Genomic DNA, 27,747 nt, shown 5'->3' on the forward strand with positions numbered 1-27,747 from the left:
CCCCCCAAAAGCATGGCTTCCAAAGTAATATATTACTGAAAGCAATAGGTTATAACAAAGCAAAGTTAGATGGTAGATGGTCCATAGTAGATGGTCAGTAAAGACCTGTGGAATTAATGGAAAAGTGAAAAGGAAGGAGGGGAGGAAGGAAAGATTACAAACCAAAGGTGGTTTCACAAAAAGCTGTCAGCTTGTAAAAAAGAAAATCTGAACACAGGATACTAACCATGGTCTAGTTTCATACGTAAACCCCTCTCTCTTTCCTCCTGTGAATGTTCCTCATCTTCTCTATCTCCTTTGTCGTTTTCATGATCTACCTGCTTTTCAGAAAGTTTTCGTAATTGCTGCATAAATATTTCAGTAGATGATGTAAAATGAAATTCTTTGTTGTTTAACCAATGAACTACAAAGCCCCCATTTCCATCATCAATGTTAAATACAGTGCCAACCAAGACATTTGGAATATCTGTAGAATCAAAAAAGATAAAATTTCAATGTGAATTTCTAATGTCTTTTAAAATATTACATGTGCCTATAAAGACTAATTCCATTACACAGAAAATGTGATAAACAAAAAGTAAACATAACTCTAGCATGATTTGAAATTTTTAATTGAATTTAATGGTAAATGAACTAATGGCATAGACATATGGAATTAAATTACTAATTTAAAAACAAAACACACCAAATGCACAAACTTTTATTGAATCCTGGTTTGGGGATGAGGGAACAGAAAGACAAAACAGAAAGGCAAATCTAAAAGACATTTTTGAGATGACTGAAATTTAAATATGAACTGAATATCAGAGATTATGGAATTATTTCTAATTTTCTTAGGTATGATAATGATATTGTGATTATGTAAGACAATTTCCTTATTCTTAGGAGATACTTGCTGAAGCATGTAAGGATGATATGCCATATGTGTAACTTACTTTGAAAACATTAAGAAAAAATTTCACTCACACACACACCCACATATAAACATACATATGTGTGTATATACAGAGAGAATAAAGCAACTGGCAAAATGTTAGCAATTGTTGAATCAAAGTGTGTGAAATGAGTGTTCACTGTACTATTCTTCCAACTTTTCTGACTGTTTTAAACTTTCCTCAAAAGTCGGGGGAAAATAATGCCAAGAAAGAACACAGGAAGGCAAGCAAACTTCTAAGTATAGCAGATTTTCTCCACGTGGGGTAACTGAAATTCACGCTATAGATCAGTTCATGTAAAACAGTATAATTCAAAAAAAAAAATCTCCTTAATCCCAAATCAAATTATAAATAATCCAGTCAATAGAAAGAAAAAGATACTGTGGGGGAAGCATCCAGATATCACTCTTTTGGAACTGTATTTGCTAAATACCATCATTATATAAATAAATATTTAAAAATAAAATCCTCTGCACCCTGAAGCAATAGACTTCCATTTCAATAAAACGTAACTATAACTTTATACAAATATAGTTCTTCCAGCAATGTAATATGAAACTAATAGGCCTTGTCATATGTTTTTCATGCAGAAAGAAAACAATGACCTTAAATAGAAGCTTTAAATATGCTCTTGCCAACAATGAACCTGCCTCAAAATACTTCTCAACGACATAGGAGGAAAAGAGCAAAAAGAAAACATCAAGGTTAGAAGAAAAACTATCTTTCCCGAAGTGTAGGACAAGAAAGTCTATGAGGGTACAAAACAAGATATGCTGAAATATAAGAAAAACTATGCAAAAATATACTTAGATAAAGTTATAAAGAAGAGTTGAGAAGAAAGAATAATAGTGAAAATACAAAAGGGTGGGAAATCACACTAATTAACCAGGCTGCCACCACTTGTGTTCATCTCCAGGTTCAACTAAAGCTCTAATTACTTAGAAACTTTGCCATATTCTAGACAAACAATGGTGCTCAAAAATACTTATCTGAAGTTATTCCCTAAGGATCACATAGTCTCAATTTAAGAAATGGCACCTTACATTTCTGTTCCAATTAAGAAGTATTTTAAAAGGAAACATGGAGTATTAGCATAAAATTAGAAACAGGTTATAAAAGTAGTCCCACTTTTCTATTTATTTATCTTACTTCAGCAGATAAGAAATAAAACTTTACTATCCTTTACCTGTGGCGGGATTGATGCTCGCTGCAATGTGAAAATGACACAGTGCATTTGTGTGATGGGAAATGTGTCTTTGAACTTCATGCGTTGCCATCTGGTCATGCATTAATTCAGTGTGAGTTACAAGAATGGAAGACTTCCTTTGTCCTTTTCTTAAATTTTTCAAATGGTGTATTGTCTAAAATAGAAAAATAATTACTAAATCCAAGTCTAGGAAGTCTAATAAGTGCTGATCAAAGTACTTTTGATTATTAAGGATTTTACAATTTTCCTCTCTGTAAAACCTGACCATCTTAAAGGAAACTTTAACTACAATAGAACAACTTAATATATTCTCCACTGGTCTTGCAAATTTTATAGTTCAAGGCAGTAGATGCTCAAAAACACTTATTAATATTATCTGCAGAAACCCCTATAAAGATTAGGAGTCCAAAGTCTAGTTTTTTCAGGATATCCCAGTACTGAGATGAAATTTACCAGTCATAAGGGTGTAAAAAAAAAAAAATTCCAAATCTTCCTACCAGGAAGAATATTCCTCCCCAAAATTCTCACTTAGAACTAAATAGCCAGCTAAATAATCTAATATATAACCTCTATTATAAAGACAAAAAGAGGGTACAAAAATACAGAATAACAAGGGGAACCTTATCTTAGATAAGAGTAGCCAAGAAAGACCTCATGAAAGTGTTGACCTGTGGAATTTGTTCAAACTGAGATATGTGCCTATGATAAAAATTCTGTATTGGCATACTCCATCATCTGAACTATTCTGACACGGGACCAGGTCAACTCTCAGTACAATCTCTTCTCCACACCATAATCCCACCACACAGTGATTCCTTATTCTGTCACTTAACAATACCATGCTTAATAATAATATACCATTCTTTTCCTTTGTTCCTTGCAATCAATTAAATAAAATGTGGCATCCTCTCAGTTCTTTCTGCAGTAAAGTAAAACATCTGGTCCCTCCTTTCAATTCCGCAGCCCTTGTCCCTTTTCATGTGAAAAACAGTATCAGTTCTATGGTGTGTCCTCTGTCTCTGGTCTCCCTGCTTATTTCTTTGATTATACCTATCAAATTATTTTCACTCGATCTTTGACATTTATCATTATTTTAAATTAGATTGCCAAGGCTGTGCTATATTGGTCGGTTATCTTCTCCTAGGAACAAAATGTATAATTTAAGTATATATAGAATTATATAGACCTTGCAGTTAGGGGTTTTATAGGAAAGGACATTAGAAAGCAAAATAGCGCATTTTTCTACTAAAAACAATTTTAACATTACTAATTGACAACATTTTATTAAAAGGCAGCAAAAATGTGTCAAATCCCTGATTACATATTATTATATTTTTGCTTTTATTTTATGTAGCAGTTAGTAATTCGATTTAACAAACACTTGAAAAGAAATATATTAGATAACATGAAGGATATAAAGATATCTAAAAGCCCTTAGTCTCCCAAAGCTCATATGTAATTTAAAGATAAAATGTTACACAAGTATATATAAATTATTGTAAACATCTAGTAAATGAAGTACTTTTTCCCACTAAATTTCAATCAATAGCAAAACATATTATAACTCTAACTGTTCTGACTTCTGCTTTAATTTCATTTATGCTTTAAATGTTGAAAAAAACTGTATAAATAGTACTCAATCACAGATAGCATCAGAGCAGGACTACTTTACATAAAACTTTAAAGGACCACATCCTTAGCCTATTAAACCCCCAAAATACTTCTGCTTGCCGAAACTGCAAAACCATTTTGGCTATGCAACCATTAAAGTGTTAATGTAAACGTGCAATGTAAAAGTATAATTAGTAATGTACAGAGATGTTTATACCACATTAAGTATAAAAAGCAAGTTATAAAACATTACTGCATAATATGATCTCAATCTTGTAAATAAAAAAAAATGTACAAACACACATAGTGGAATAGTTGGATTATAAACACTACATTTTTTTTTCTTTTTCCTAATCTAATTGTAGAATAAGCATATATTCTTTGTGTAATAAAGTCACATGAAAAATCAAGAAAATTAGCAATCTAGGTTTACTATAATAAATTTCTGGTAATTTTTAATAATGTGTTTATCTCATTTTATTCCCTAATCATAATGGGCACAACAGTTCATACTATATTATAAATAATATAATTTCTTAGAAAGCACTTTTGTTTTATATATAGTATTTAAAAACTAGAAAAATTATTTCACTTTCAAAATATTAAACCATGAAAACTGTGCAATTATATAAGTTCACTTAATAGCTTAACACCTTTATTCTTATTCATAATAGTCATTTTTAATTAGAAAAATAAATGTAAAATTTAATCCTCGTGAAACAAAAGCAAAATATTTTTATTTTTATCTGTTTATTTTTTTAAAGATTGCTGTGGTTTAGTTTATTTATTTATGCATGCATGCAGTGCCGCACAGCTTATGGGATCTTACTTCCCTGACCAGGGATCGAACCCGGGCCCCAGCAGTGAAAGCACCGAGTCCTAACCACTGGACTGCCAGGGAATTCCCCACAAAATATTTTTAATTACAACCAATTTCAAAGACTTTTACATGTTTTATTAATCAAAGCTGCCTACTCCTATAGATTTTCACACTCAACATGCAAATTGAAAGAATTAAATTTATACTATTTATCTAGACTACATATCTGAGATCATTACTGTCTGTATCTGTCTTCTAAGTGACATAAAATAAGTGAGAATTCTTTGCCATTAATTTCGTCATTATGTGTACCATTCACCATCTGCAACTTAGCTTATGAATTCCCACCATACTCACATTATCTTCAAGATTCATTTACCATTTTAAATAATACAGTACCTCAAGAGCATGTTGTACTCTGTCTTTGTGTCTTCCAGCATGAGTAAGGTTGCTGGCAGTGCTGGAAGTGGTAGTCTCACAAATCTGCTCACCCAAAAGACAGTCTTCTGGTAATACGGATTCTGCCCATAGCCGGCAGACACCATCATGGCATGAAGTTAATAACACATTACAGACAGAACCTCTAATGATAAAGAGAAATGAACAAAAGTTACTATGAGTATCAATGACATGAAAAATTAAAGGCTATTAATATTTAGTTCTTCATCCTTAAAGATGACATTAACGCAAAACAGTATGATCTACGTGTAGTTATTTTTCCAATAATGATAATGGATTTCTACTGACTATTTCACACTCTCACCAAACCCCATTTATTACCTGCTCAGACCTGCAAGGTGGTAGGCTGGACATAGGGTGCAATCAGTTACCATAAAATAAGAACAACCTAACTGTCCCTGACACTCACCTTAATTCATTAAACTTATGTCTTGAACAGCTAAACTAAATGACAGTATAGTATGCTTCCAATTGCTTTAGAAATTACATTGTGTGGAGAAAGAGTATCAATGGAAGAGCTTGAAATCACGTACAGTACGGCTGTGAACATCATAAAAACTAGGAAATGGTCCTGACGAAGGAAACAGAAATTAATGCCAGATTATACATGTGCTGCTTGAAAACAAGGCTCTGGAGGATTAGTATCTCCTAAACAAAACAAACTAAACATCAAAAGAAAACCAAATTTCTGTCATTACAAATTGCAGAATGACCATAATAAAATATCATTAATTATAATTAAACTACGTGGTTTATGGCAGTAGTTCCAGCATTTTGTTTTATCCTTCTTATAACCTAAACAGTTATAAATAGGTAAACAAATTTATTAATAATAAAACTGTAAGGAGACTATAACTTCAAACTATAAATCAATTTCTATTAAGTTAAGCAAAAATGTCACAGCATCAAGCAGCTGAAGTGGTTTAACCACTAATCGTGAAAAAAAAAAACAAAAAACAAAAAAAATTTTCCCATTAAAAAAATGCTTACACAGAATCTGACTCAGTCAAAGGTAAAGTGTTCTGCAAATGTTTTCCATAGATGCAAATAACTTAAACAGATTAAGCTAGAGTAACCTTTTATTTAGATTCCAAAAATGTATAAATTCCCCATGTTATCATTTACTGAGCACCTCCATAATACGTGTGCTATATTTCCCATCAAGTGCAAACAGTGCTCAGATATATTTAGCAGATGAAATAACCCTTCCTAAGCAAGCATTTTTAGAACTGTATATATAATACAGGAATCATTGGTATGGGCTGTTTTGTAGTTTGCTTAATCTTCTAAACACTTTTTTTTTTTTTAATTTAAAACATCTTTATTGAAGTATAATTGCTTCACAATGGTGTGTTAGTTTCTGCTTTATAACAAAGTGAATCAGCTACAGATATACACACGTTCCCATATCTCCTCCCTCCCGCATCTCCCTCCCTCCCACCCTCCCCATCCCACCCCCCCAGGCGGTCACAAAGCACCGTGCTGATCTCCCTGTGCTATGCGGCTGCTTTCCACTAGCTATCTATTTTACATTTGGTAGTGTATATATGTCCATGACACTCTCTCATCCTGTCACACTTTTAAGAGATGCTGTAACAATGAAGAAAAACTTATAATAAATCCTTTGAGAAGTTTCTGTTGATAGCCCTAAGATAAGAAAAACTTGGCCACTTTATTCACTGTATGTATATGATATGCCTTCCCAGAATGCATATTACTGACAGTTTATTACTATGTTTTATTCTCTCTCAGTGTGTGCTTTCCTGTTACTTGCAAACGTCTCCTTCCTAGAATCTACTGCTGCTGCTGATACTGACAATACCAACTAATGCTGCCCGGGCGCACACTATGTGCAAAGGTCTGTATAAGCATTCACAAGCACTCAAACATTTCAGTCTCATACAACTCTCTGAGGTAGGTACTACTACTACCCCCATTCTACAGAGGCATGGAGAGCTTAACAAATTTAGTCAAAAGCTCACGAAGCTGGTAACAACAGCAGAATCTGAAGTCCGGCAGTTGACGCCCAGAACCTCTGCTCTCCATTGCCACCTTGTCAATTAAAAGGACCTTTGTTTTCAATATTTTTATGAACATATAAGTAATACAAAATGAAGTTCTATGACACAGTTGTCTAACCTGGGCATATATTTGCTAGTTTTACGCCATGAAAAACCTGTCACAGCTCGCGGATGTGCCAAATAGACAAAGGAAAACTGGGTAGACGCCTGTCTCCTTTCCACTTCATGATGATCCAGAGGTATAATTGAAGACTTCCAACCAGTCATAGGGTACCACACTTTCAAAAGACAATCATCCTGTGAAAATATATAGGCCAATATAAAATTAATTTGTATCTACACATTTCAAAATTTAAGTGGTTTGAAGAAGCTTTAAAAATTAAGCTCTGTTGGTGTCAGTTTATTTATCTCTTGTAAAAATAAAATACAGTGTGTGTGTGAAAAAAAAATTAAGCTATATATAAAAACTAAAATGTGACCTATATATAATACAAAACTAAACCTAAAATGATGCTTATTATTCTAAATAATACCATTCTTGAGAAATAAATGGTCAGTGTGCTCATTATCAATCTTCTCTACGCAAAGGTGCTTTTCAAACAGAGATTGAAGCCAAATTTCCCCACTTCAATACACAAGGGTCACTGTAAAGAAAAGACTCTGGAACCAGGTGCTAGCCTGGATAAGAAAGAAGCCATGTTATCTGTCACTGTTATCATCTCCTTTTTGAAGAGATCTAAAAGGATGAGACAAACCCTTTTTAAGTATGAATTGCTTCTTACTCTAAGTCAGGATTCAGCAAACTCTTCCTGTAAAAGGCCAAGTTAAGTTAGACTTTGTGGACCACACAGCCTGTGACACAGATTCTTCTTGGGTTGTTTTTTTTTTTTTTTCTTAGAACCCTTCAAAAATGTAAAATCCATTCTTGGTTCATGGGCCATAGTGTTCTGATTCCTACTCTAAATGATGAGAGGGCATCTAGGCAGTTTTTGGGAACCACTTCTATGCCCACTTAAGAAATTTAAAGGTATAACAATAGGCACTGACTTTATCATTTTACTTAGTTCTAAGAATTTTGTTAAAGGCCTAAATAATTTTATCTTATTTAACAGGAACTATCTTTTATAGTGCTTCATCCTCTATGGTGAAAAGTACATGAAGGAAAATAAAAAATTGATAACATTTATGTAAAAATCTCAATCTCTAAAAAACAATGAAATTACGTATAGGTCCAAATATTTTCACCTGGACTAGACAAACACTTCTGTTTTTTTCCATCTTAGTATTCATTTTCAATCTATACTACATAATGTATGTTTCCACTAAGGTCTCATTTATTCGGATATTTGAATTACACAACAAATCTCTTTAAGTACTTATTCTGAGACAACCACTTAACAGTGCACTCACTAGTTGCTTTCCTCCAAGTACTTTCTCCACCTTAGCATCATCTTCACCTTCCCAAATTTACGGCACGACCTATGGCAGTAGTTTCAGACTATGTACCACAAAAACCCTCGAGGTACCTGAGAGCCCTTAAGGAGTCATAAAGGAAAGTCAGAGAGCCTCCACAAGCCGAGCAATCAAGACCCTTTTCCCATTCCCGCCAGCTTCCCCCTCAAATGAAGCAGCCTCACCATTCTCATCTGTTACTACCTAAAACTCTAAAACCACACAGAATTAAACTAGAAATCAGTACAAGAAAGATAGCTAGAAAATTCCCAAATATTTATAAACTAAACAAAAACACTTCTAAATTACAAGACAAATTTTTTTTAATTTGTTTATTTTATTTTTGGCTGCACTGGGTCTTCGTTGCTGCACGCAGGCTTTTCTCTAGTTGAGGTGAGTGGGGGCTACTCTTCATTGCGGTGTGCGGGCTTCTCATTGTGGTGGCTTCTCTTGTTGTGGAGCACGGGCTCTAGGCGCGTGGGCTTCAGTAGCTTGTGGCTCGAAGGCTCTAGAGCGCAGGCTCAGCAGCTGTGACACACGGGCTTAGTTGCTCCGTGGCATGTGGGATCTTCCCAGACCAGGGATCGAACCCGTGTCCCCTGCATTGGCAGGTGATTACCAACCACTGCACCACCAGGGAAGCCTGGCAAATTTTAAAATATGTTGAACTGAATGAAAATGAAAGCAAAACATAAAAATTTGGGGGTTGCAGCTACATTAGTGCTTAGAAGGAAATGTATAGCTTTAAATGCTTACATCAGAAAAGAAGAAAGGTCTCAAATCAATGGTTTAAGCTTCTACCTGAAGCATCAAATAAGAGCAAAGAGAACTCATATTAAAGAGATATAAAGAAGAATAAAAACCAATGAAATAAAATACAAAAATTATAGAGAAATCAATGAATCCAAAAGCTATTTGTGAAAAGATCAATAAAATTGATAATCTATCTAGAAAGACCAAAAATATTTAGAGAGAAAACACAAATTACCATTATCAAGACTGAAAGATGGGACCTGGCTACAGATCCTACAATATGTTAAACCCCTCGAAAGACAATTTCAAAAAAAAATTGACAAAGGAAGAAATAGAAAACCTGAATAGCTCTACATCCATTAAAGATGCTGAATTCACAATTTCAAGTCTTCTCACCAGAAAACAAAACCCTAAAACTACAACTAAAATCTGAGACTCAGGTGGCTTTACTGATGAACTTTACCAAACATTTAAGGAAGAAATAGCACCAATCCTTCACAAAGTGTTTCAGAAAATTGAGGAAAAGATCTCACTGTATAAGGGCAGTATTATTACCGAGATACCAAAACCAAAGATATAAAAAAACTATACAGGAATATCTTTCATGAACAAAGATGCAAACACCTTTAAACCTAATCCATCAGTATATTAAAAAAAAACAAATCATGACCAAGTGGAGTTTATCCCAGCAAAGTGAAGTGGGTTTAACACTGGAAAAATCAATAATTGCATTTCATCATAGTAACAGAATGAAAAAGAAAACCTACATAATTATCTCACTATATGCAGGAACAGCACTTGACAAAAGGAAACACTAATTCATGGGGGAAAACAACACTCTCAGCATATAGGAATAGGAAAAATAAAAGGGAACATATACAACATGATCAAGTTGAGTGACTCTACAATAAACCTACAACTTACATCATATATAATGGTGCAAGACAATGCTCTTCCCATAAAATTGGGAGCAATACAAGAACGTCTGCTCTCATCAATTCTACTCAACATTGTACCAGAGGTCCTAGTACTTGCAATATACTGGGTAAGGGAAAAAAATAAAAGGTATACAGATTAGAAAGGAAGAAGTAAAACTGTCTTTATTCACAAAATCCTAAGAAAACTACCCAAAAAGGCTGCTAGAACTGATAAGCAAGGTCATAAGACTAAGGATCAAAATTCAAAAATCAATTCCATTTCTATATTTAGCAATAATTAGCAATGTAATTTCTGTAAATACCTTTTACATTAGGAAGATAAACTTAAATTGTGTACCCTGAAAGCTATGAAATGCTGCTAAGAGAAAGAAAACCTAAATAAAAAGAGAAACGTACCACATTCGTAGATAAGAAGACCAAATGTGGGACTTCCATGGTGGCACAGTGGTTAAGAATCCACCTGCCAATGCAGGGGACACGGGTCGATCCCTGGTCCGGGAAGATCCCACATGCTGTGGAGCAACTAAGCCCGTGCACCACAACTACTGAGCCTGCGTTCTAGAGCCCACGAGCCACAACTACTGAAGCCCATGCACCTAGAGCCCATGCTCTAAAACAAGAGAAGCCACCACAATAAGAAGCCGGCACACCGCAACAAAGAGTAGCCCCTGCTCGCTGCAACTAGAGAAAGCCCGCACACAGCAACAAAGACCCAAAACAGCCAAAAATTAATTAATTAATTAATTAGTTTTTTAAAAATTAAAAAAAAAGACCAAATGTTACTAATGTACAATTCTTCCCAAATTGTTCTATAGAGATACAACGTAAATAAATAGCATCAAAATCACAGCAGGCTTTTTTGTAGAAACTGACAAAATCTGTATGGAAATCAAAGGACTGACACCAACAAAAATATTTTAAAAGAAAAGTACAAAGTTAGAGGAACTACTTGTTTTTGGAACTAACTATAAAGCCACAATAATCAACACACATATTATTAGCATAAGGGGATATATACACACACATACACACACACACACACACACACATATATATCACAATGGAACAAAACAGAGAGGCCAGGAACAGATCCACACATGTATGGAAAACTGATTTTCAACAAAGTTGTCTAGGAAATTCAATGGAGAATGGATTGCCTTTTTAAAATGCCACTGAAATATCTTGATATACCTTTGGGGAAAAACTGACTTCAAATCAAATGCAAAAACACCACCTCAAAATGTAAAAGTCAGGGGCTTCCCTGGTGGCGCAGTGGTTGAGAATCTGCCTGCCAATGCAAGGGACACGGGTTCGAGCCCTGGTCTGGGAAGATCCCACATGCCGCGGAGCAACTGGGCCCGTGAGCCACAATTACTGAGCCTGCGCGTCTGGAGCCTGTGCTCCACAACAAGAGAGGCCGCGATAGTGAGAGGCCCGCGCACCACGATGAAGAGTGGCCCCCGTTTGCCGCAACTGGGGAAAGCCCTCACACAGTAATGAAGACCCAACACAGCCAAAAAATAAATAAAAAATAAATAAATTTAAACAGCCCTGCCAATGATCCTAAAAAAAAAAAAAAAAAAGTAAAAGTCAAAACTATAAAACCTCTAAAAGAAAACATAGTAAAATATCTTTGTGATTTCAAGGTAGACAAAGATTTTTTAAATCTAGGCCACAAAAAGCACAAACCAATTTTTAATAATTGATGTTGGATTTTTTCAAAATTAGAAACTTCTGCACATCAAAAGACATTGTTTAAAAAAATAAAAAGGCGGGGCTTCCCTGGTGGCGCAGTGGTTGAGAGTCTGCCTGCCGATGCAGGGGACACGGGTTCGAGCCCTGGTCTGGGAGGATCCCGCGTGCCGCGGAGCAGCTGGGCCCGTGAGCCACAATTACTGAGCCTGCGCATCTGGAGCCTGTGCTCCGCAACAAAGAGGGGCCGCGATGGTGAGAGGCCCGCGCACCGTGATGAGGAGTGGCCCCCGCTTGCCACAACTAGAGAAAGCCCTCGCATAGAAGCGAAGACCCAACACAGCCATAAAATAAAAAATAATTAAATGTTCATTGTTAAAAAAAATAAAAAAATAAAAAAAAATAAAAAGGCAAGTTACAGACTGGGAGGAAATATCTATAATACATTTATCTTTCAATTGTAGTAAATATACAAAGAACTCTTATAATTCTATAATAATGAGAAAACAAACCCAATTTTTTTAATGGGCAAAGGACAAATAAACACTTTACCAAAAAAAAAAAAAGTATACAGACAGGCAATAAGCATGTGCTCAACATCATTAGAAATCAGAGAAATACATATGAAAACCACAATAAGACATCACTACCCAGACTATTAGAATGGCTAATGTTAAAAAGGCTGACAATGCCAAATTTTCGCAAGAAAGTGGAGCAACTGATATTATTCAATTGTTGGTGAGTATGCAAAATGGTACAACTTTGGAAAGCGCCTGGTACTTCTTTGTAACGTACCATGTGACCCAACAATTCCACTCATAGGTATTTTTTACCCATGAGAAGTGAAATGTTTATACAAAGACTTGCAAATGAATGGTCATAGTAGCTTTGTTCATTTTAGCCTAAAACTCCATACAACCTACATGTCCATCAACAGGTGAATGGATAAACAAATTATGATATATCCATATAACAGAATACAACTCAAATAAAAAGAACAAATTACTGATGCACACAACATAGATGAATCACAAAACACTGTGCTAAGTGCAAGAACTCAGACACAATAGAGTATACTACACAATTTCATTTACATACAACTCTAGTGAAGACAAATCTAATCAATAGTGTTAGAAAGCAGAGCAGCTATTTATTATCTGGAACTAGGAATAGGAGTAAGGGTTAATTGGGAAGAAGTAAAAGGAAACCTTTTGAGATGATGTAAGTGTCCAATAACTAGATCGTGGTGGTGATTACATAGGTCTCTAAATTTGTCAAAATACACTGAACTGCACATTTAAAAAATAATTTCATTTTATGTTAATTATACCTTTTAGGTTAATTACACCATATAAAGTTAATTATAAAAAAGACATAACAAGATTTATATAAAAGGATGTTCATTTTTAATGGCAATAGAAAAAAATTAGAACCACTAAATGTTCATTAATAGTTATCTGGTTAAGTTAAACCATGGTATAAATTCATTCATATAATGGAAAATTATGTTGCCTTTAAAAAGAAAAGATATATCTGTATTGACACATCAATCTATGATACAGTAAGTGAATAAATCAGCTTAAAGAATATGTACACACACACACTTCTGTATGGTTTACAAAGGCATCAAAAAGTCTAAAAGAATATATATTAAACAGAGAACAGTGGCCATTTTTTTTTTTACTGGGGGTATGGCTATTTGGCTGGCGATTTTCATTTTCTCTGCATGTTCCTCTTAATAATAAATACATATTATGTTAAAGAAGTACAGATATTCCCATGTTAAAGGGGGAATAAAGGTCAATAAGCCAATCCTTAAATAACCAAAACACTAAATCTAGGTACAGAGACACGCTCTCAAGAGGAGGAAAAGCTTCAGGGAACATTCTGTAGCCAGCTGCTTCCCTTCCTGCCAAAATCACCCTCCTCAAAAATTCTTCTCACCTTAGCCCTTAGAAAACCCAGGTTTTTTCTCAAAAGAGTAATCCTCTATTAAAGAAAAATGGTTTTGAAAAAAAACAAGGTATTTTAAGTTACATTCAAATTTTTAAAAATAGAAATTATATAAAGTGTTCAGATATAAACTTCATAAACATGAACAGTATTTGATTTCATTGAACAAATATAATGCTTTACAATTTTCAAAAGTTTCACACACATGATTTCATATAATCCCATAATAACCCCCTTTTTAAAATCCCCTACCCCTACGTTGCCCTCTCCCACTTCCCTCTCCCCACTGGTAACCACTAGTCTGTTCTCTGTATCTGTGAGTCTGCTTTTTTTGTTTTATTCACTAGTTTGTGGTATTTTTTAGATTCCACATATAAGTGATATCATACAGTATTTGTCTCTCTGACTTATTTCACTTAGTGTAATGTCCTCCAAGTCCACCCATGTTGCTGCAAATGGCAAAATTTCATTCTTTTTCATGGCTGAGTTGTATTTCATTGTGGGAATATACACACACATACCATGGAGGGCCCAAATCAATAAAATCAGAAATGAAAAAGGAGAAGTTATAACTGACACCACAGAAACACAAAGGATCATAAGAGACTGCTACAAGCAAATATACACCAATAAAATGAACAACCTAGAAGAAATGGACAAATTCTTAGAAAGGTACAATCTCCCAAGACTGAACCAGGAAGAAATAGAAAATATGAACAGGCCAATTACCAGTAATGAAATTGAAATCAGTAATTTTAAAACTCCCAACAAACAAAAGTCCAGGACCAGATGGCTTCCCTGGTGAATTCTAACAAACATTTAGAGAAGACTTAACACCTCTGCTTCTGAAACTATTCCAAAACACTGCAGAGGAAGGAATACTGCTGAACTCATTCTATGAGGCCAGCATCACCCTGATACCAAAACCAGACAAAGGTATCACAAAAAAAGAAAATTACAGGCCATTATCACTGATGAACATAGATGCAAAAATCCTCAACAAAATATTAGCAAACCAAATCCAACAATACATTAAAAGGATCATACACTATGATCAGGTGGGATTTATCCCAGGGATGCAAGGGTTTTTCAATATCCGCAGATCAATGTGATATACCACATTAATAAACTGAAGAATAAAAACCATATGATCATCTCAATAGATGCAGAAAAAGCTTTTGACAAAATTCAACACCCATTTATGACAAAAACTCTCCAGAAAGTAGGCATAGAGGGAACCTACCTCAACATAATAAAGGTCATATATGACAAGCCCACAGCTAACATCATACTCAACAGTGAAAAGCTGAAAGCATTTCCTCTAAGATCAGGAACAAGACAAGGATGTCCACTCTCACCACTTTTATTCAACATAGCTTTGGAAGTCCGAGCCACAGCAATCAGTGAAGAAAGAGAAATAAAAGGAATACAAATTGGAAAGGAAGAAGTAAAACTGTCACTGTTTGCAGACATGATACTATTCATAGAAAATCCTAAAGACACTACCAGAAAACTACTAGCGCTCGTCAATGAATTCGGTAAAGTTGCTGGATACAAAATTAATATACAAGACTTCCCTGGTGGCACAGTGGTTAACAATCCACCTGCCAATGCAGGGGACACATGCTCGAGCCCTGGTCTGGGAAGATCTCACATGCCGTGGAGCAACTAAGCCCGTGCGCCACAACTACTGAGCCTGCACTCTCTAGCCCACAAGCCACAACTACTGAGCCCGTGTGCCACACCTACTGAAGCCCAAGCGCCTAAAGCCCGTGCTCTGCAACAGGAGAAGCCACCGCAATGAGAAGCCCGAGCACCACAACAAAGGGTAGACCCCGCTTGTCGCAACTAGAGAAAGCCCGCACACAGCAACAAAGACCCAATGCAGCCAAAAATAAATAAATAAATAATTTTAAAAAAAAATAATATACAGAAATCTGTTGCATTTCTATACAGTCACAATGAAGTATCACAAAGAGAAATTAAGGAAACAATTGGGACTTCCCTGGTGGTCCAGTGGTTAAGAATTGCCTTCCAACGCAGGAGACGCGGGTTCAATCCCTGGTCAGGGAACTAAGATCCCACATGCCATGGGGCAACTAAGCCCATGCATTCTAGAGCCCACACGCCACAAACAGAGAGCCCATGTGCCACAACTACTGAGCATGCACGCTCTGGAGCCCACACACCACAACTAGACAGAGGCCTGTGCACCGCAATGAAGAGCCCACGCGCCGCAATGAAAGATCCCGCGTGCCGCAACGAAGATCCCACGTGCTGCAACTAAGACCCAATGCAGCCAAATAAATAAATAAATAAATATTTTTTAGAAAGAGAGAGAAGTTAAGGAAACAATCCCATTTACCACTGCATCAAGAAGAATAAAATACCTAGGAATAAACCTATCTATGGAGGTAAAAGACCTGTACTTGGAAAACTATATAAGACAGTGGAGATTTGAGGAGAGTGGCAAGCTCTGAGAGCGCATGGAAGCTCTGTCCCCTTTCCCTATACCTACCCTGTGCATCTCTTCCATTTGGCTGTTTCTGAGTTATATCCTTTTATAATAAATTGGTAATCTAGTGAGTAAATGCATTTCCTGAGTTCTGTGAGCTGCTCTAGCAAATTAATCAAACCTAAGGAAGAGGGTCTTGGAAACCTCTAACTTATAGCCATTGGTCAGAAGTATAGGTAACAACCTGGGCTTGCAACTGGCCTCTGAAATTATGTGTGTGGGAGGGCAGTCTTGTAGGACTTGTGGGGGAGGAAAAATACTTCCCTCTAACTTTCTAGATTTTTCTGGTTGTTTAAGAATTAAATTGACATGAGACAAATTAACAAGAGAAAATCAAATTGAATTTTATACATACTGGAACCCCACCCCACATATAAGAGAGGTTCAAAGACAGAAAGGTCTAAGCCATTCTAAGCTAAGGAATGGGATAGGGTCCTGGGGCTTCCAAGGACTGGAGGGTAATTCCAGGACTATAAGAAGAAGAGCAGATGTTGGGTAATTAGATGTTTGCCCTGCCATACGGATGGGCCACTCAGAAAAAATTTATCTCTGGTAATAACTCTTTTTCTGGGAAAGACCCTCAATTAAATTCTTCTAGGTAGTTAAGGGAGGGGCAAAATTTCCTCTTGAACTCACAGGGTCTCAGTTGCCTTTAGTTCAAAATAATCCTTATGCAAAAGTGGCACATTTGGGAAAAAAAAAAAAACTATAAGACAGTGACTAAAGAAACTGAAGATGACAAAAACAGATGGAAAGATACACCACATTCTTGGATTGGAAGAATTAATATTGTTAAAATGACCACACTGGGAATTCCCTGGTGATCCAGTGGTTAGGACTCCACGCAATCTACAGATTCAATGCAATCCCTATCAAAATACCAATGGCATTTTTCACAGAACTAGAACAAATAATTTCAAAATTTGTATGGAAACATAAACAGAATTTAAATAAACACCTAGCAAGCAAACCAAAAAAAACAATTCTTGAGCTGAAGATTTAATCAGGTATGTCTTGTGGGGGGAAAAGGCTCTTTAATAAGTAAGACTCTATGCTCAGATAAAAAGTTAAAATACTCTTGAGCCCTCTAAAAATTTAATTTACCACACTTATTAAAAATAGATCTTGAGACTTCGCTGGTGGCAGAGTGGGTTAAGAATCCACCTTCCGATGCACGGGTTCGAGCCCTGGTCTGGGTAGATCCCACATGCCGCAGAGCAACTAAGCCCAGGCGCCACAGCTACTGAAGCCCACGCACCTAGAGCCCATGCTCTGCAACAAAGAGAGGCCACCGCAATAAGAAGCCCGCACACCACAACGAAGAGTAGCCCCCACTCGCCGCAACTGGAGAAAGCCTGCGCACAGCAACGAAGACCCAACGCAGCCAAAAATAAATACATAAATAAATAAATTTATTTTTTTTAAAAAATAGATCTTACCATCAAAAGTACTCAATGAACTATAATATTAAAAATCCTGAAGGTAATTGGATTTGAGTCCCCAAACACCTGAGCTGAAATTCTGTCATGTGTAGCAGAGGCGCTGGAAAATGCCTTCTAGTGGTAGATTACAGTGACTCAGTTATCCACTCTTTTCTAGATTCTATTCCCATATAAGTCATTACAGAGTACTGAGTAGAGTTCCCTGTGCTATACAGTAGGTTCTTATTAGTTATCTATTTTATATATAATAGGATATATATATATATCCTTGTGCTATAAAGTAGGTTCTTATTAGTTATCTATTTTATATATGTCAATCTCAAAGGCATTCTTATCTTTCCCTCAGAAATGTGAAACACTTAGCTCTTAGGAGAATTGAACATTAAAAGCTTAAGGGAACGTGACTAATACAATGAAAAAAAATACTCAATAATCAATTGCTAAGGCTGTGTGCAATAAAAATTCAGAGAAGAAAGGTATTAGGCATTATGGAGCGCACAAACAGAATCGCCTTTGAGGAGCTTAAAATCTAGTTGCTCCATTTAAGAGGACATACTTTTAGTCTTTTTACTTATTCTTGTCTGAAGCACAAAGGTATCTTTCAGATTCATTAGGGAGTTCAAATAATCAGAAGATGTTTAGACAATGAATAATGATCATCTTTCATGGCTCATTAATAGTTTTTAAAGCAACAAGTGACCCTGTCAAAAGACCTTATATCCTAAAATAGTCTCAAAGTTTAGCCAGCTGTAACACACAGTAGAGGCAAACGTCACACACTGGGTGAGCAAAAGGAGATAATCAGAAACATTAAGAATGTATGAGGGAAATCGACTACAAGCCCTGTCATTCAGCTACAAAAAAATAAATTCTGCCAACAACCTGAGTGAGCTTGGAAAAGGGTTCTGCCCTAGTCAAGTCTCCAGGTCAGAATTCATCCCAGCTGACACCTTTATTGCAGCCTTTAGAGTCCCTGATCACGGCACCCAGCTAAGCTATGTCCGGACACCAAACCCACGGAAGCTGAGATAATAAATGTGTGGTCTTAAGTTGCTAAGTTTGTGGCAATTTGTTACGCAATAACAGAAAACTAATACAAACTCCTAGTGATAGTGTTACAAGTAAAATTAAGGCAGGCAAAGGGAATAGAAAGTACAGTGGTAGGTGAGATGCAATTTAAAGGGGTGCTTTAAACAGTGACAGTGACATTTAAGAAGTTAAGGGGAAAAGCCACGCAGGTCTCTGGGGGAAGGATTTTTCTGGGTAAAGAGAGTAACAATTGCAATAGAAAATGAGGAGAAAAACTTGGAGACAGCAGCTATAAGCAACCCTTTCGAGGTGTTATAAGGAGGGCACAGAATTAACAGAAACTGAGAGAGAAGGTCAAGAGATGGTTTTTGTTATTGTTGTTGTTCGTTTGTTTTAGAATGGGCAAGATTATAGCACATTCGGTATGCTGTGCTGTATTAGTCAGCTCAGGCTGCCATAACAAAATACTATAGACTGGGCGGCTTGAACAACAGAAATTTATTTTCTCACAATTCTGGAGGCCAGAAGTCTAAGATCAGAGTGTCAGCATGGTCAGGTTCTGGTGAGAACTCTCTTCCTGGCTTTTTGACAGCAACCTGCTTACTGTGTCTTCATGTGGTAGAGAGAGAACAAGCTCTCTGGTATCTCTTCTTATAAGGGTATACTGTTCCTATCATGAGGGCCACCCTCATGACCTTATCTAACCTTAACCTCCAGAAGGTCCCATCTCCAAATATCATCACTTTGGAGGGTTAGGGCTTCAGCATATGAATGGGGAGGGGGGACACAAACATTCAGTCCATAACATATGCTAATGTGATGCCCCAATGGAGAAGGGAAAACTAATTGAGAAGAGAGGAGAGCGCTGCAATACTGAGGTCCCTGCGTAAGCAAGGACAAACGGAATCTAGTCTACAAGTGGAAGAACTGGCCTTGTATAAAAGCAGACCATTCATCCATGGCAACCCAAGGGAAGGCAGAACATACATGCACAGATGTAGGGAGATGAACAGATACAGGTAGGTGGTGGGAGTTTATCAAAGTTCTCTTCTGATTACATCTATTTTCTCACGTAAGAATCCACATAGTACACAAATGCTAAAGTGGGAGCATGGACTGTCATATGGGACTCTACCAACACCCAATGGCATAGAGCTTCAGTTTAAAATACAGTAGCTACATAGAGACAACACACGGTGTTCACGCAAGGTGATAAGTCAGATCAGAGGTGCCTGCATAACACCATAAAAAAAAAAAAAAACAAAGAAAAAGACCCCGAAGGACTATCGCTAAATGAAAGGATGAAATCAAGAAAAAACCCTCTCTGAAAAGGAATATGGTAAGGAAGGGTTCATCTGCATCTGAACTCTGAGCGAAGGAAAAAGTCTCCGCTGGGCATCTGTAATGACAAAACAGGCCTCATGAGACCCAAGCGCACACTGTGTGGCACAACTTCCAAGCTGAGAATTTAGTTTAAACTGGGTGTGCCTCCAGGTGCCTGGCAGAAACTATATAAACCTTTCCTAGAAGAATGCATACTCAACCCAGGCCTCAAAGCATCCCTATGAATGCACTTGCAATAAATATTTTCTCAATGAAATACAAAGCCAGCTGATTTTGGTGCTGTGAAATCTAAAACATCTGGGTTAAAATCCCAGCTATACCTTCTGACTATCTGTATTCTCAGGGAAGTTCTTAAGCTGCAGTTTCCCCTTCTGTAAAACAGTTGCCCCATAGGCTTTTGAAGGCACGGTTTCTGGTACGTAACTATCAACAGCTACCGGTCGCTATCATAACAGTATCAGTAGTTATTAGTCTAAAATTACTGGTAAGTTTTACTTAATAATGCAAAATAAAAGTTGTCACCGCCAATAAAATACCACCATCCACCACCACCCCAAAACAACTGAGCCTGACTCTAATCTATACTCTGGACAACCCATGAATCAAAAAGTGAATCACACTGAAAATTAGAAAAATTTATATTTAGAATAATAATAAAAATAATACACATCAAAAGTTATGGAATTAAAAAAATCTTATGGGATAAAGCTAAGCTTAAAGGGAAATCTATAGTGTTAAATGTATACATTAAAAACAAAAAAGGCTGAGAAAAACAAAAACAAAAAAGGCTAAACATCTAAAAAAGTTTGAGAAAAACTATTAAGTGTGCAATAGCATTACGTCTTTAAAAATGTACACACCTTAATATTTAAAAATACTTTATTACTAAAAATGCTAACCATCATCTGACAACACAGGGTTGAAACAAACCTTCACTGTGTTAAAAAACGCATTATCTGCAAAGCACAAAAAAGCAAAGCACAATAAAACCAGGTACACCTGTACAAAAAAGGAAAAATTATTTGCCAAGCCTCACTTTAACACAGAGATCTCATAAATCCTAAATAAAATATTAGCAAAGCAAATCCAGCAAGGACAATACATTACAATCAAGTTGAGATTATTCCAGAAACACAAGATTTATTTAACACTTGAAAATAAGTCCAACATATTTCATCTTATTAAATAAGAAAATAATGATAATATCATTAGATGCAGAAAAAGTATTTGCTCAGATTCAGCATCATTTGTGATTTAAAAAAGAAAAATCCTAGCAATCTACAAATAAGAAGGAAACTTCCTTTATCTGAAAAACAGTATCTATAGTAAACACCTACAGTAAATATGACACTTAATGGTGACACAGTGAAAGGCATCTTTTTGATACTGGGAACAAGGAAAAGATACCTACTCTCACCACCTTTACTCAACACTATACTGGAGGTCCTAGATACTGCAGAAAAAAAGAAGACACAAAACACTTAAGAGTTAGAAAAGATGAAATAAAACTGCCATTATTCACAAATAATAGAATTATGCACATAGAAAATTCAAAGGATCTACAGAGGACTTGTTAGAATTAATGAGTTTATTAAGATTGCTAGGTATAAACCCAATATACAAAAATTAATTGCATTTCTATATACCAGTAATAATTATAAAATGATACCATTCATATCATTTTCGACATCAAAAATATCAAATACCTAGGCATGAATCTAACAAAAGATATTTAGGACCTCTAGAAAAAATTATAAAACGTTACTGAAAGAAGTAAAAAGATCTAAATTAAAGACTATGTCATGTTCATAGATGAGAAGACTCAACTGTAAAGACGTCAATTCTCCCAAAACTGATCTACAGAGTCAATGAAATATCAATCAAAATCACAAGAGGTTTTCTGTTTGTTTTATAAAATTTATTATGCTCATTCTAAAATTTATATGGAAATACAAAGGGCCAAAAATAGATAGGATAATCTTAAAGAAGGAAAACAAGATGGGAAGACTTGCTCTACCAGATATCAAGACAATTTAAAAGCTATAGCAACAAAGGTGGCATTACTACAAGGAAAGACCAATGGACTAGAGAAAAGAATCCAGAAACAGAGCCACACTAGTGTGGACATTTGATTTTGACAAAGGTGGCAATAAAGAGCAATGGAGAAACAAGAGGCTTTTCAACAAATTGTGCTGGACAACTGGATATCCATACAGAAAAAGTGAAACCTGACCTCTTCCTCAAACCATACCTAAAAACTATTCCACATAGGTTTTAGATCTAAATGTGGAAGACAAAAAATTAAATGTCCAGATTTTAGACCAGAGGTTCTGAGGTCTTCTGACCCAAGGCACCTGCAGATAGAATTCAAGATATAAAAAATATTTTTGATACCTCAACTGTATCCTCTCATGCCTTAGCATTTTAGTGAGGCAGTTCCAATTGACAGCATCTACATATCTTTGCCTGAGTTTTCCAGGAATTGTTTGTAAGTGCTGAGAATTAATGCTCTGCTCTCACCAGCCTTCAACCCATGTGTGTATGTGTGATGTGTCTGAAGAACAAGTGTGAGGAACATAATGTTGTGAGGGCTCCCAGAGTTAGCCAGAGATTTAATCTTGTTAATCACCTGCATGATAATACACTCTTTTTAAAGCACCTTCACTTCCCTGCCTCAAATCCAGTATATTTTTTTGTGAGCATTGCCCATATTAATTACTTGAACTCAAATCCTTGCCTGGGGGTCTGCTTCTTGAGAAACCAAGAAAACCAAGACCCAGAGTTACAATGAACTTGAGTAGGGGAAAAAAATTACTTCTCTATTTTTGTAACTGCTAATTGAAGGAAATGCTAAATTTGTTATGAATATAAACATACCAAAATGATGTTAGCAGTACTTGTGACTTTGTCTCTAACAGAGATCACAGATGTTTTAATATTACATGACAGCTGCTGCAGATACCTCCAAATATTTTTTACATTCCTCACTACATTGAAACCATTATTTATTAGTTTACTGCTAAACCGCACATGATCGCAGTCTTTCTGCCTATAATGTTATACAGTCCTCCTGTCTACAATGTCATCAACTACTGAGCAACTAACTACCTCTGTGCCAAGTAATTATTCAACCACAAAACAGGTGAGTGTTCTACAACTAAAGATTAACTCAAAAAGCCTTGGGTGAATTCTGATGTCCTTGGAAAACCTATCCTTGCCTTGTAAAGTATAATATGGAAATTTTAATTCATACACAACAACTAAATACAATTAAACTTTAACCTGTTATTTTTTTAATGTAATTTTTTCTTACTGAATACATTAACTAAAAAGTACATAATTGATATCATCACAAATTTATTTTTTAATATCTTGAAGGTATATTTCAATAACCATATGGTATCATTTTTATAAGTTCAAAACTATTCAAAAATAAAAATTATATTCTTTGGGAATTTACACCTGTGAAACTATTTTTTTAAAAAAAGCAATGAAATAAAACATAAAATTCAGGATTCTGGTTGCATAGGTGGGAGGGGAATGAGGAGATGCAAGAAGAAAATAGTAACCCATTAGTTTTATGTCCTTTGTCTCAGCTGCGTAGTGGGTACATACATGTGCATTTGTTTAATTATTATCTTATATATAAGTTTTATATATATTCATTTTATACTTAGGAAATATTATGTATTTAAAAAGGAGCATTCATAGAATCAGAAAAAATTCCTGAAAATCAAAAACGTGATAGCAGGAAAAAATTATTTCTAAGTTAAAGCTGAACACCCCACCCAGAATTTAAACAAAAAAAAAAAGAAGAGGGGATTAAAAAAAAGAAAATTAGAGGATCAGTATAGAAGGATCCACATCTGAATAAGGGGAGATCCAGAAAGAGAGAAAAGAGAACATGAAAGGAGGGAAATAACACAAAAGGAATAATATAAAATAATCCCCCTGAACTGAAGGACAAGAGTTTTCAGACTGAACAGGCGCATCAAATTGCCTGCACAAAAAAAGTCTTTATCCCTTAGAGAGACATACTAAATATTTATAGCTGACTGACCCATACCACGATATCTTGAAATTTTAGAACACCGGGATAAGGGGAACATTCTTAAAACCTCTACAAGCTGGGAGAGCATGGTCATAATGGCACTATACCTCTCAAACAGCAACACTGGAAGCTGGAAGGCAACAGAAGCATGATTTTTAAAATTCTGAAGGAAAATTAGTTCCAACCAATGCTATGCCCAATCAAATAAAGCATAACAAAGAAGAAAGAACTGTTCAGACTTGCAAGGCCTCAAAAATGTTTTTTTCCCATTCATCTTTTCTCAGGAACCTACTGGAGGATATCTCCATCAAAACAAGGAAAAGAAGATGATAAATGATGTGAAGAAACAGGGAATTTAACAAAGGAGATGGGCAAAGAGAATCTCCCGAGGTTGGTAAAAGAAAATCCTGATATGAGAGCTCTACTATTTTAGACTCAGAGAATAACTAAGCCAGATTGGAGCAAAGAGAACAGACATTTCCAGGATACCTCCTATGTGGGATTATACTGAGAGAAGATCCAAAGAATGTCAGAGGTGTGGGGGATGAATTAGGTATATAGAAAACTAAGCAAACAGTAAAACAAAGTAATTATTAACACCAAAGTAATTATTCCATGAAAAATCTTTTATACACTCCTAATAATGTGAATAATAAATAGTGATTTTCCCAAATATTATGAGATGCTTATATCAGAAAGACAGGAGGAAGGGAAGTGAATATGTGTATGTGCTAAGTGGAGATGAGGTTGGGACATCAGCTAGAGAACTAAAGTCTCAGCCTCCATAGTAGCAAGGCCAGAAATGATACATAAAACCAAAAGGAAAAAAAATTTAAAAATTTAAAAATGGGAGCATAATCAAGTTACTAAAGAATATGGAAAGAAATACTAAACTATGCAATTTTAAGAATCACTGCCTCTAGGACACAGGAATTAAGAGTGAGAAGAAGGGAGTGCATCTTTTCATTGTAAATCTAGTAGCAATATTTTACTTTTCAAATTATGTACATATGCTATTTTTTAAACCTAAAAATTAATTTTAAAAACCATAAATTTTCACACGGGTCAAATAAGAATAAAAATAATAGCCATTATTTCCCAAATGCCAACTACTTATGGGAAACATAGCAGATCGTTTATAAAAACTATCACTATTCCTCAGGCCATCTTTGTAATGTAGGATTATCCTAATTTTACAGATGAAAAAACTGAAAATGAGAATGAACAAAGAACACCTATGTTTTGTTTTTTCCGTTTATGTTTTGTTTGGTCCTTTACCTTTCCAGCAGTAGCAAAATATTCACCATCAGGGGACCACTCCATCAAATGTACAGATACTGAGGTTCTAAAAAAACAAAATTGAACAGTTAGCATTTTTAAAATCTGGAACACTATATATATAAATGGTCAAAATAAGATTTTCATAATATCATCAAAACAAGAGTGTTTTCACCTCTCTAAAAATAAATCTAAATATTTCACCTCCCTAAAAATACAAATTAATTCATTAAAGCTAATCCAAAGCTCACTTTGGGGAGCCAAAGAAGAATGCAATTAACATGCATAAATGATATCACAACCTACATGCCCCACCAACACCCTAATGTAACATTTTGAAAACTGAGCTCATCATCTTCCCAGGCTAGTTGGATCCCTTCACATACTCCATATTGTTAATGGATCCCTTCACATAATCCTTCCACTTGAAAGAGTGTCTCACAACTTTCACATCTTCCCTCTCCCTATCCCACCTATATCTCCTGCATTAATGAATAATTCCTACATATCAACCTTCTCAACCCAAGTCCTGAGGTTATTAACTATGAAAATATTTTCATCCTTTTTTAAAACAATCAATTGTAGCACAGATTAAAGGATGATGTTATAATGGGTTTTGGTTAGAAAAAGTCTATTTTTCTAGGCTTCTAAGAACATATCTCAGGAAGCATTTTTTTAATTAATGAACATAACAGAGTTAGACACTAACTTGCACTGCCAGATGCACTTCCAATCATTTAAAACAGGAGGAATTTTATTATCGATTTCTTCCTCCTCTTCCAGAATGTCACCTCCTGGAGGAGCCCACAACTGAATAGAATCAGTTGCTGTCAACAATCTGTTATCTGAAAATTAAAGAATGTTCAGATGAATAAGCAAGGATTATCTAGAGAAATAAATGCACATGTGGGCTTCTGCTTAGGTCTATAAACTATTCTGTGAAAAATAAGCAATATTGTCTATGAAAAACACTTGTGGATTATATCCATTTAAAAGTGAGAATCCACTGACAAGAAAACTTGAGGGAAACTTGAGAACAAAAAAGAAAAGCCTCCTGACAAAGAGCTATTGTCTATCAGGTAAAACTTTAAAAAAAAAAAAAAACAACAGAAGTAGAATAACAAAACAAACCCCGAAAAACTCTGATATATACAACACAGAATATTCTCAGGATATAAGACATAACTAAAGATTAATGAAATTTGTTTTTCTACATGGACTATTAAAATTACCCTCACTAGTTGTGAATGTAAAAAGGGACAACAGCCATTATCATTAAAAGTTTCTAAACTTTCAATATTAAAGACAGTAATTTCCCGAAATACAAATAACAAAATGAGATAGGGTTTTTCTGATCTTGTTTTATTTCTGATTTTATTTCTTAATAAAAACAGTAGGAGTAAAGTGCAGCACATTAATTAATAAAAGAAATCATCATTGTTTCTTGGAACAAAACATTCAAAAGTAGCGGGGAAAGCACAGAACTAACAGTAAATTAAGCACTGTACAAAGCAGTGTATATGAAAAAGAAAAAAGTATACTCATTCACTAGCAAAAAGAGAATACTACTGATCATTTTCTTATTATGGGAGACTATATCACATTGTAATCACACACTTAAAACAAATATTAACTTTTCATAATTTCTAAAGATAATTGCTAAATACCTTGAGGGTCCCATGCTAAATTGTATGTCACGGAACTCAAAAAAAACTGCCCAGTTTTAAGCCACTGACACTTGAGTTGCTGAAACATACAGAGAGAAAGAAAAAAGAGACAGATATGTTTTCAAAGTAATATCCACAAGCACTACCATATTATCATTTTCTTCAACTGAAGACTATGATCTGAAAGAAAGATGTAAATATTTCACTATTATTTTCAAAATACTGTTTTTAAAATAATTTCCAATGATTCCACTTACTATTCTACCATATCAGGCTGTTTGCCACGCCCAAACAAAGCATGTCTCCCAGGCTTCCTTCCATGTCTATAAACAATCTTTTTTTTTTTTTGGCTGCGCGGGGTCTTCGTTGCGGCATGCGGGATCTTCAGTGAGGCATGTAGGCTTCTTAGTTGCGGCATGCAAACTCTTAGTTGCGGCATGCACGCAGGATCTGGTTCCCCGACCAGGGAGAGAATCCGGGCCCCCGGCACTGGGAGCGCAGAGTCTTCTCCATTGGACCACCAGGGGAGTCCCCTATAAACACATTCTTATTCTTAGCGTATCCCTTCCTCTCTTTTCCG

The 27,747-nt window shown here is 35.5% G+C and overlaps 1 protein-coding gene and 1 long non-coding RNA gene across 12 annotated transcripts in view; one reads left to right on the forward strand and one right to left on the reverse strand.

Annotated features, from left to right (window-relative positions):
• DMXL2 (Dmx like 2) overlaps positions 1-27,747 on the reverse strand; it is a 151,947-nt gene that overhangs the window by 85,261 nt on the left and 38,939 nt on the right. For 7 of the 11 annotated variants that reach the window (XM_082444557.1, XM_082444558.1, XM_082444556.1 and 4 more), the window contains exons 4-10: positions 27,168-27,246; positions 26,210-26,345; positions 25,501-25,567; positions 7,172-7,350; positions 4,973-5,156; positions 2,122-2,296; positions 227-466 (exon numbers count right to left, since the gene is read on the reverse strand). In XM_082444557.1, the coding sequence (XP_082300683.1) occupies positions 227-466; positions 2,122-2,296; positions 4,973-5,156; positions 7,172-7,350; positions 25,501-25,567; positions 26,210-26,345; positions 27,168-27,246 (1,060 nt within the window). The other 4 variants (XM_082444560.1, XM_082444561.1, XM_082444553.1 and 1 more) reach the window with 4 other exon arrangements.
• Positions 7,327-27,262, forward strand: LOC309654337. The gene is made up of 2 exons (XR_014260162.1): positions 7,327-11,967; positions 12,299-27,262. It is a non-coding gene; the product is annotated as an uncharacterized lncRNA (long non-coding RNA).

This window comes from Balaenoptera physalus (assembly GCF_965194825.1).
Source record: "Balaenoptera physalus genome assembly, chromosome: 2".
In the NCBI taxonomy this organism is placed as follows: Eukaryota; Metazoa; Chordata; class Mammalia; order Artiodactyla; family Balaenopteridae; genus Balaenoptera; species Balaenoptera physalus.